The sequence below is a fragment of the Apodemus sylvaticus genome, chromosome 1 (assembly GCF_947179515.1).
Source record: "Apodemus sylvaticus chromosome 1, mApoSyl1.1, whole genome shotgun sequence".
NCBI classification, from domain to species: Eukaryota; Metazoa; Chordata; class Mammalia; order Rodentia; family Muridae; genus Apodemus; species Apodemus sylvaticus.
Genome location: NC_067472.1, coordinates 126,685,290 through 126,696,684, shown reverse-complemented (window position 1 = coordinate 126,696,684; position 11,395 = coordinate 126,685,290). Strand labels below are relative to the sequence as shown.

Below are 11,395 nucleotides of genomic sequence, written 5' to 3'. Positions count from 1 at the left end.
CCATGCTCTCCCAGTATCCAGAAAGCCTCCAACTACAGGCCCTCTGCCTGGAAGAGAAGGTGGCCCCAAAGGCAATGTCCTCTAGGAGGATGGGGGCTGGGGTCCTTGCAGGGGGCCTCGGAGTATCTGTGATGATTCCCTTGCCATAGTCCAAGCCTCAGAGCCAAGTCTAGGTCTGAGTACAGCGAACTGCACTCATTTCTGATATTTACTTCAGCACAACAAAGATGGTGTGGTGTTCAACAAGGGTCTGATATCTGCTGTGCGGTTTGATTAAAACACTAAATTCTGTTCATATGTTTAATTGAACAAATGTTTATTAAGCACCTATTACGTGCCCAGACTATGCTAGACACCCTCCCTGCATTCTGTTCCCACAGCTTAAGCATCTGCTCTGAAACGAAAAAACAAAAACAAACAAAACAAAACAACAACAAAAAAGAAGAACATTGTTGCAACCATAACAAATCAGGGGAAGATGGGTCAGAGTAGGTACAAGTAATTCCCTGTTAGTATGCACACCTCAAAACTTCTGGTTTATCCTTCCTCTGGGTAAGTCTCCACTAAATGGTTCCTTTCAAGTAGGTATGCCTGACCTACAGCCCAAAGGCCACATGCAGCCGAGGGTAACTGTGAATGTGCTCCAACCCAAAATAGTGTATTTACTTAAAACATTTTAAGGGTTTTTTTTTTTTGACAATTATTTCTTTTTGGGTAAGTCAATTGTGCAGTTTTTGAGCATGAACTTTGTGGATAACAATGTCATGTCATAACTGCAAAAGGTTAGCTACATCTGCTAAAGCAACAAAATGCATTCTGGGAAAAGATGCTTCCTCCATGTGCCCGTGGTCTAAAATCTACTGAGAGTCACACACACTGAATGCCAGGCAGCAGGAGGCACCCAAAGGCCTGTTGTAAAGAATAATGATACTTGGATTAGAAAATACTTCCCCCCCGCCCCCCATTCCCAGTTCCTAGGGTTGCAACAGCCCTTCAGGGAAGATCTAAACATCCCTGCCCTGACTGCGTAAACAGCTAAGGTAGACCAAGTTCTGGATTCCTGAGTCAGAAGCTTCCAGTTGTCCACACCCTCACAAAGCCAGAGAAGTGAGAGATTTCCTATTCTGGAGGAGTGAGTGCACGGCACAACTGGTCTGGAGACAGACAGAACACACCTGCACTGACAGAAGCAAATGGAGAATGTCCTACGCCTGCTTCACCTCCCACACACTTGCAACTTGAGATCTAGGCTCTGCCCCTCCCCGCCTCGCTCTAGTTATCTGTGCCTAACTTGGAGAGTCCCCGGCGGAAGTCATGGAGGTCATCAATCTTTCCATCCAGCACCTCAAGGAAGCTCTTCAACTCCCCCTTCAGGTGGCGCTGCCGGTATTTGCTCTCCTCGATGTCTGTCTTTAGAGACCGCACTTTGTCTTCCAAGTTTTGATTGTCTCTTTCTGCTGCCTGATGAGACAAAAGGGAGAAGGATCTAGAAGGCAGTGACTGATGGAGCCACCACTGAAAATGGCCGAACCCTGACTAAATGCTCGCCACGTAAGTCCGAAAGGATGCTATCTGATGATTTTCCTAAAGAAGGATTAGAAGAAGGCCTGCCGGTCCCACGCAGCAACCAGAAATGCAGAATACAGAGTCCTGCTCAAAGGGGCTTCACAAAGGTTCCAATAGAGATCCAGAAATCGGAGTCCCGTCCTTTCGTTTATATCATACCAAAGCCAGAACAGATGGACGGTGAACATGGCTTTTTTAGCTTCTAAAAACCTCTCGGCCTTTGTGAGGGAGGACTCTTAATGCCACGGAAGAGCTTTATTCTGTGGGCATAAACTAGGACTTTCTTGAACATGTGCCCAGAAACTGGTTATCAATGCAGTCCTAGGGTTGTGTAAGTCAATAAAGTGCCCCTTGTGTCTGTCGAGAGGACTGGAGTGAGGAAACCACTGGGAGAGAAGAAAACCCCTCAGGGCAGATGGTAATGAGGAAGGCTGGTGTAATTCAGCACCAAAGGCAAGAACTGGGAAGAGGCCAAGGTGGGCTTGTACCTGACCCTGTGCAGACACCCAGGCCACTCCCATGCCCCTCCTTATTGGCTGTGGTTCTGCAGGGATTTCCTGTGAGTAGGAAGCTATCACCCACACTCTGGCTGTGCACAGGCACCTTTGTGTGAGCTGTTGTGCAGCCCCCAGAGGTGCTCTTGACATTCCATTAGCACTTCGTAAGTGGAAACCCAGCCTTGGCCATCCTAGGTGTAAACCTGAGAGGGAATGGAGGAGTTAGGGACATGACAGTCACCTCAGGACCAGCGCGCACCCTTACCTCTAACTTTTCAGAGACATATTCACACTCGGACATGAGCTGAGGTATGATTTCACTTTGTTTTCGGAGATCTTTCAACTCCTGAGGGAGACAGACATTTTTAAAGAAACATAGAGGGGGGAGGGAGAAAGACAGAGAGAGAGAGAGAGAGAGAGAGAGAGAGAGAGAGAGAGAGAGAGAGAGAGAGAGAGAGATTCAAGCATACTCTTGAAAGCTGCCAACTTGCGTGCGCACTAGTGGGTGCTGCTCTGAGAGCCTGTCTCGCTCACTGGAACACTAATGGAGGGACGCTATTTGAAGCACCGTGCGACTCTGCAGGTGAATGTAGTATACGATACATCACCACAGGAAATCCGTGCACACTGTAAAATGGCTCATGTTTTTACTATTGCTGCTTTGTGGTGGTAAAAGCTGAGGCCTAGGGAGGTTTCTTTGACTTGCCCAGGTCCCAGTGCTGTGTGCTTAACTTCCTGACTCCTGGAATATAAATGACTGAGAAGGGAAAATCTAGTTGCATGAGTCTGACAGTGGAACTCCGCTTCTGCCAGACAGCGACCTGTTACACTGGCTGGGGCTTTTGGGAAATCTTTTAGTTTTACCCAGATAATACCTCCTGTATCCCAGGCTGCCCTTAATGAAGATGGCCTCTGAACTCCTGGTCCTCCTGCCTCTATGAACCCTGGGCTTATAGGTATGTGCCACCATGGTGGTTCACACTGCCCTGGGGGTCAAACCTCAGGGCTTTGTGAATGCTAGGCAAGCACTCTAGCCACTGAGCTACACCACCACCCTCGGTTTACTCTGGATGTCATAAGTAGAAGACTGTAAGCAACCTGTGAGGCTCTGGCTCTCTGGGGAAGTTGAGCTATGGTGCAAGTCCCAATTCTCCATCCTTGAGTCCAGGCAGTCCCCAGAGTCCCAGGCCACAGAGATCACAGAGGTCCCCATGCCAGGCCGGGGACACTGGGCCGCTCAGAGTTCTCTACTCACCATCTCCTTCTCGCGGACCTCTGACTCCAGCTCCTCAATCCTCCTCTTCAGCTGCGTGTTCTTCTCCTTCTCCCTGTTTATCTCACCACACTGTTCTTCCAGCTCCTCAATCTTAAAGAACGGGACAGTTAGGCCACGGTGCTACTTTACCATTGAGCACGAGTTTGCCATGATGATGTTTATGCTTCCTTTTCAAATAAGCCATAAAATACAGCACTCTATAGGTGTCATGCACTCTATAGGTGCCATACACTCTATAGGCGTCATGCACTCCTCTATAGGTTCCATGCACTCTGTAAGTGTCATGTACTCTATGGGTGCCATGCACTCTATGGGTGCCACGCACTCTATAGGTATCTTGCAGCGCCCGTGTGCTGTTTGCCCCTGCTTGCCTGAGATTCCTTACCAGATGACAGCAGAGCCGGTCAGTTAGGAGACCCAGCCTATGTGCTGGGCTTCTGGACTTCTCCTATGGCCACATGGGAGTAGAGTCAGGTTTGCTTTAAGGATCATCACAGGTCAGATGTCCCCTGAATTGGTCTGTTTTCCCCATGAGTGGCTTTAATATCATTTTAATCATGTCCTGAATTACTAGGCTTCATCTCAAGGGTTTAAGAAAGCTAAGTAGGGAATTTAGCAATGCTACTGGACAGGAGCTACCAAACAGAAACCAAAGATATCTCAGTCACTGAGCAGCAAGTGATCCCCACAAAGAAGGGTCCTGGCTGGGGAGCACTGAGAGTAGAGTGTCCTCCTCAGGGCTGATGGGAAAACCCCAGGACTGCATCTTTTCCTGGGTCTGACCCCACAGAAAGGATGACTGAGCAGAGAGACAGAACAGAACCTTCGTATCCGGACACTGTCATCAGCTGCTCAGCATTTCTTGGAAACCAAAATGTGTGTGCGGAGTGGAGGGTGGGAACGGAGCCAATATCCCATCCAAAAGCACGCACGCTGCACTGCCGCACGCACGCACACGACGCCAGTCTTTGATACAAGGCCTTTCTCTGTAGCTGCACCAACCCAGGACCTAAAACGTCAGTCCCAACTGACAAGAGTCCCAGCTTCTACCTCCAGCCTGGGAATCAATCACCTGAAGAGTTCTTCTGAGGGACGCCATGCCCTCCCAGGGAGCCTGCTCTGGGTCAGGCTAGCCCACACCTCTGACTGCCTTTGGCTAACACACTCAGACCAGAGGGTGAAATTCCATCCTTTGCTGGAAAAGGAGGAGCAATCGATCCCTCCCTCGGGCAGGCAGGATCAGCCAGGGCTCAGATAGGGACATGCAGAGTCAGCAGCTGGCCTGAGGCCCTGCCTGTCAGCACATTCATCACAGGGATGGAAAATACAAATGACAAGAGACAGCTCTGTGAGCAGTTAGTGCTGGAGAAAAGTGGTGAAGTGGGGCTCCAGCACAGTGGCTCTGCCCAGGCCAGTCAGGGCAAGGGATACACGTGGGTCAAGAAACATGTCCCCCGAAATCCTGCACTCAGGGAGCGTTCTCTGAAGCCCTGTGCACTGACACTCGGGGTTAATGGGCTCATGGTCTAAACAGAAACCTGAGCACATCTACCTGGACATCCTTGAGCATCTCACAGTACCGTCTCAATGCTTTGAGACACGATAGAGCTGGTTACAGAGAAAATCTGAATAAACTCTAAACCCTCAGTCATCAAAGCAGGACAACAGAGAGAGAGAGAGAGAGAGAGAGAGAGAGAGAGAGAGAGAGAGAGAGAGAGAGAGAGAGAGAGAGAGACTCAGCAGTTGGCACCCACCTTTCTCCTCTCTAAATATATTACTCTTTTGGCTTCCAAATTTACATTTTCAGAAATAATGATTTGGACGGGAGCATGGTCTCTGTGGAAAGATTCTCGATATTTCCTGGACCAATTTCTCATTTGTCCTCAGGTTCCTGTCCCTCTGCTGGAGAGCCCAAGCCACAGAGATGCTGCAGGGGACACCTACAGCAGAAGGCCAGCCTGGCCAGAGGTACTGACAGGGATTTCTGGCTCACTTCTCTTTTCCTTAGCAACAGGAATTCAAAGTAAATATTTTCCATGATTGAAGTCCTACTAAGAAAGGTGGGGTGGTGGGGTGCTGAAGGAGGAGCTGGCAAGGTCTCTCCTGCCTGTGGGGTGGAGGCAGGGAGGGGCACAGAGGCCGTCTCCTGCTGAAGCCCACCTTGCTGCGGAGCCTGTCATTCTCGTCTCGGCAGACGGAGAACTGCCGCTTCCACTGCTCCACGCTGGCCGCCGACTCCTGCAGCGCCGTGGTCAGCCGGGCGTTGCTCTCCCGCAGGGTCTGCAGCTCCATCTCCCATTTCTTCACATTGGCAGCACTGGAGGGGGCAACCAGGTGGTGACAGAGATCAGGATGGTGTCCATCACGCCGGTGACACCTCCATCTGCTGAGGAGTGGGAAGCTGGCCGTCCCTTGGCCCACCCCCGAGGGAAGCTCAAACTCTTCTCCACCAGTCAGTCAGCTCGCTCATGTTGGGTCTGTTGGCACCGACTGCCAGGAGAGACTCCAGTCCCTTCTACTGGAGTCTCCTGTGTGAATATTTCCCTTTACCCACTTCTTTTATATAAAAGTTGCCTTAGAAGAGGGGCTGGAAAGAGCCCGTTTTTAAGAGCTCACACTGTATCCTGTCTCAGCTCTGATCTCAGTGCTCAGTGAAGAAGGAACGGTGTGATGCACACTGCCCTGATCTCTTCATTGTTTTAGAGCCCAATAGTCGCAGCACCGAATGTGACCTGAGCTCACGACTGGAGCTGGGAAGGTCTACTGACAGGCAGAGCAACAGCTTGTCACGGGGGCACGAGGACCTGAGTTTGACTTAGAGCACTGATGTAAAAATCCAGGGGCAGTTATACATGCTTGTGATCCCTGTGCTGGGAGGCAGAGGCAGGAGGATCTCTCGGATTTGTTGGCTGGCCAGTCCAGTTGATAGGTGAGAGACCCTGTCTCAAAACAAAAACCAAACCAAACCAAACCATAACAAAACAAAACAAAATGGGAGCCAGGCACAGTGGTGCACACCTTTAATCCTAGCACTGGAGAGGCAGAGGCAGAGGCAGAGGCAGAGGCAGAGGCAGAGGCAGAGGCAGAGGCAGAGGCAGAGGCAGAGGCAGAGGCAGAGGCAGAGGCAGGCAGATCTCTGTAAGCTACAGCCAAGGTTCCTGGGAGACCCTGTCTAAAACAAAACAACTCAAAACAACAAAAGGGAGGTGAAAGATGGGTCATTGGATAAGGATGGTTGTTGTGAAAGCCAGGGGTCAGAGTTCAAACCCATAGCGCCCATGTAAAAGCTGGGCATGGCCACACATGCCTGTAACTCCAGTTCTGAGGGGCCGAGGCAGACAAACGACAGAGACTGGATACAGAGTCAGCCCAGCCAAATGGATCAGCAAGAAACTGGGACTCAAAAAGTGAGGTGAAAAGTGTCAGAAACAACGACCTCTCCCTCTGGTCTCTGTATGTACATGTAGATGTATACACACACACACACACACACACACACACACACACACACACACACACACCATACACACACATACACACACATACATACACATACACACAACATATACACACACATACATGCACATATACACACATACACACATATACACACACAACATATATACACATACACATATACACACATACAAATACATACACACACATACACACATACACACACACACACACACACACACATACACACACACATTCAAGTACCACATACACAAAAAAATTTTGCCCAAAGAAAAAGCCCTTTTACTAAAGACTTAAAGAAAAAATTTAAATATATACAACCATATCTGAACAATATGTTATCTTTCTACCCTCAGCCTTGTGAATCTATGATGTGACCGGGAACTGCGAGATGTTAGTTTTAAATGCTGCATTACTGAATTTAAAAAAACAAAACCCAAAACCAGTAGAATGTTTTCATCGGATGAGTTTTAGAGGTGACGACTAAGAACTGAGTCGATGGAGGAAAATGCTTCACAGCTTTCCTTCTGACTCACTTTCACTGAACTCAGATTTGAAAACATTTATTTTTAGGGTAGGAATATTTTCATCGGGGCATCCCACTGTGACTTAAACAACCAAAAATAGTCCTCACAATCACCTGGCAAGAGAAGAGACTGGTCAGTTTTGTCTCTGAAGCATCTCAGGGCCAGCATCCAGATGCAGAAGGTGGGACCAGAAAGCCTCTTGTGCCTTCTGGAATTTCTAGGTCAGATCACAGGAATGGAGTTCAGCAGCCAGGATGCTGAGCTGGGGCCGTGACGGTGCAGGGCCTCCAACTGACGCTGTGGCTGGCTGAAGAGACTGCACCCACAGAGGTATGTGCAAAGAAGGCAGTGCTGGAGACGGGAAGGCTTGCCTTTAGCCATGTGACCTCGGGAGTCACTTCACTGATGGCCTAGTTCAGTAAGAGTTCAGTAAGAGTTCAGTAAGAGTTCAGTGGGAGAATCTAGGCAGGATAGGCCTGAAGGTGACAAGGCTCTTACCTGGGAAGGGAATCTTCCTAGACAGGAAGAGGAGATGGGGGCATCTGGCTGAAGCCCTCAGCTAGGGTTGAAGGCCCAGAAACACAGAATAGCTTATGTTGTCATCTAAAATTTAAGTCTTGATATCACATTAGGGATCATGCTAATGTACAGAACCACACAGAAGAAACTAATATTTGCAAACTACACAGCTCCTTATGACTCCCAATTAAAGGCCACCTGTGTTTGAAGTGAAGGATTGCTGACTCTGATTTGAGCACTAAATATTGCATTTATTTGATGTCACACTGTATGTAATAAGTATGTAGAACTGTGTTAATTATAAGTATTTCTAAGAACTTATATATTTGTGTGTGTGTATGTTTGCACACGCATGCACGAGTCCATATGTGTGCACACATGCATGCACATAGCATGCATACTGGTGCTCTCAGAGACCAAAGAAAATACTAGATCCCCTGCAGCTGAAATTACAGGCAGTTATGAGCCACCCAGTGCAGGTTTGGCAATGGAACTTGTTCTTTGTAAGAGTAGCAAGCACTCTTAACTGTTGAGTCACCTCTCTGATCTCCATAAATTTTGTCCCTCTTCCCCTCCCCACACACAAAATTTTAAAGGGAAGAAATATGTTATAAGTTAAATTATTTATCTGTGACCCTCAAAACCCACTTTGGAGTGATGCACGCTTATGATCTCAGACTTGTGACTCAGAGGCAGGAAGACTCTGCGTTCAAAGTTATGCTCAGGTACAGTGAGCCGGAGGCTTGCCCGTGAGCTGCAGGCTTGCCCATACTGAGACCCTGTTTCAAAACAACACCAATGCCATTTTCTTCCTGTCGTCCTGGACATTGTTCACCAGCTGTATGCTCACCTATTTTATGGTTCTAGTTAATTTTATAAAGAAAAACTCTTCTTTAAATTCTATCCCATCTTTTTTATATACAAGACTATTATTGATTTTGTGTATAATTTCATATTATTTTTCATAATTTCTCAGGCTTTCTTTAAAGGGAGAATTGGAGTTTACTGAAGCACAACAGTTAATAGAAAGGTGCAGGGTACACCCGAGGACATGGGTGTAGGCTCCTCAGAGAGAAGTACTGTTTATTGGGCTGTTACACACTTTTCTTAGATGTTTAAGAATCTTTCTTGTCAGAGATGAATAAATATTCCTCTTCAAAAGCAAAACATAATTAGAGATCCAGCAGATTCTCACACACACTCACATGTAATTCTATCTCCCACACACACGCCCTACACTAACAGACTCACATGTGCTCACTGACACCGGTTGACACCGACAGACAGGTGACAGAAGTCTCCTTCCTCTGACCAGGAGAGAGACTGTGATGCTCTGGGCAGGACCCTGCCCCGTGGGAAAGGCTTTCAGGACACAGCACAGGAGCAGAGGGTGTGGATTCTGAAGCAGCCTCACCTCTGTGTCAGCGCAATCTTCAGCTTGTCATTCTCAGACTTGAGGTGAGCGTCGGCTGGACCTGCGTGGGAGGCCTTTTCGTCGTCCGTCCCATTGACGCTGGATGCCTGAGTGGAAGATGGGGTTTCACACCCAGATTCCTGGCCAAAGTGAATTATCTTCACATGTTACTGCTTGTCCTTACATTGGCAGCAAATTAGGCATAACGAGAAAATATGAGTTTATGAGTCTAGACAAACCCACTCATTGACCCAGAATGCAGTGTAGACTAACCAGCTTCTGACCAAGACAATCAATCACAGAGCCCAAGAGCCCCGAACACTCCACACAGCATTGGTAAATTGTGATTTACTGACCAGACGATACCCGGGGGCCACCACTCAGAGCTTTTTAATTCAAACTTTACATTGTTATTTTCTATGTTCAATCTCTGCCAAACTTGAACATGTGGTCTCCTTAAATACCCCAGGACAGAAGTTACAATTGACAAAGGGATTAGTATAAACCAGAGACTGAGGAATAAGAGAGAGTGTCAGAAACAGGAGCAATGGACGGATCCTGGGGCTACGGAGAGTTAGAGCAACATACTTATTAAGCAGACAGGGGTGCTGGCTAGTGTCAGTGCTACTTAGCATGCTTGTGAATATCCTGGAGAGGTTTCTGTAAAAAGCCACAAGGAGGGAAGAGTTCATCTAGCCTTGACCAAGACCTCAGCTCTTACTCAGCCTCCAACGGGCAGAGAGGCAAACAGAGGCAGCACGAAGAGAATAATGTACAAATCTGACTAGCGTAAATCTCTGCACACATGATTCCAGCCAAAATGTGGCATCAGTAGGAGGAGTGGTCTTTGGTCAAGTAAAGGCTCAATAGAGGCTACAACAAAGGGGGAAGGGGGAGGTGGGACTGTGTCCCGTAGAGGGGCATATATATGCATGGAGGCAGGGGGTGAGAGGAGGGGTAGGGAATCGTTGGGGAGGCGGGCTTTTGGGAGGGGGGAAATTGGGAAAGGTTTTACCATTGGCAATGCAAATGAAGAAGATACTCAATAAAAAAAATGAAAACAAAACAAAAGAGAAGCTGTAAACAAAATTAAAATGCAAACAGAAACCTGGAGAAAATATATGCAGCAGGCATTAAAAGTAAAATTTAATGACCTTTTCCATGTTGAAAATCTTGAGTCATTTTTTAAAAATTAAAACAAAGATTTTATTTACGTGTGTGTGTGTGTGTGGTGTGTGTATGTGTGTATGCGGAGGTCAGAGAACAACTTCCAGGTGTCCATTCTCTTCTTCCCTTGCACGTTCCTCGGACTGAATTTATATCATTTAGGTCACTCACTAGGCATTCATGGCCAGGGCTCTCCCCTGGGGAGCCATCTTGTTGGCCTAAGAGTCATCTTTTTAGAAAATATTCTTGGATGTACTCAGATACCCTGGAATTCCTTTAAAACACGGGATAGGGAGTAGGAGAAGGGGCCACAATAAAACAACTGGTCATGGAAGTTCATTATATAATCTATGTCTAAAATTTTCACATATTAAAATGTTTGTAAAGCTAACAGCTGTGGTTGTCTGAACAAGATCTGCATATTCTGGTCAAGCCAGGCAATATTCTAACATGAAGGGTGGGGCTCAAGAGCTGATACCCCTAATTGAAGAACTACTGATAGTTGATGTCTTCTGGAGGAGGAAGAGTCAGTTCTCTTTAAGGGTGTGGCCCCTGGTAGGTCAGCCGAGCTCCTGGGGACAGTCTCACACCCAAGAGAATAAAGGTGGCATGAACTGGACTTGGTGGGTTACCAAGAAAGAAAGGAAGGAAGGAAGGAAGAAAGAAGGAGGTAGAGAAAGAAAGAAAGAAAGAAAGAAAGAAAGAAAGAAAGAAAGAAAGAAAGAAAGAAAGAAAGAAAGAAAGAAAGAAAAGACAAAAGTTGGGAGGGGAGGGGAGGTGGATGGGAGGAATACATTGTGTGAAGTTCTCAAAGAATTAATAAAAATATTATTTAATACTATAGTAAAATTTGTAAAGCCCTTGGGACTCAATATATGAATATTTAACTCTTTCAAAAGGTAAAGAAAGACTTGATAATTACAAAAGAAGAAATGCACACAATCAGTGAACA

General features: G+C 47.1%; 1 protein-coding gene across 2 annotated transcripts in view; it reads right to left on the bottom strand.

The window, feature by feature from the left end:
* Nucleotides 1–295: 295 nt before the first annotated feature.
* Nucleotides 296–11,395, bottom strand: part of Homer2 (homer scaffold protein 2) — a 96,426-nt gene continuing 85,326 nt past the window's right edge. Inside the window, exons 5-9 of one of the 2 annotated variants that reach the window (XM_052159642.1) lie at nucleotides 9,277–9,416; nucleotides 5,500–5,656; nucleotides 3,319–3,429; nucleotides 2,329–2,409; nucleotides 296–1,461 (exon numbers count right to left, since the gene is read on the bottom strand). In XM_052159642.1, coding sequence (XP_052015602.1) covers nucleotides 1,273–1,461; nucleotides 2,329–2,409; nucleotides 3,319–3,429; nucleotides 5,500–5,656; nucleotides 9,277–9,416 — 678 coding nt within the window. In that variant the 3' untranslated portion in view covers nucleotides 296–1,272. The remainder of the gene's footprint in view (nucleotides 1,462–2,328; nucleotides 2,410–3,318; nucleotides 3,430–5,499; nucleotides 5,657–9,276; nucleotides 9,417–11,395) is intronic. The other variant, XM_052159648.1, reaches the window with a different exon arrangement.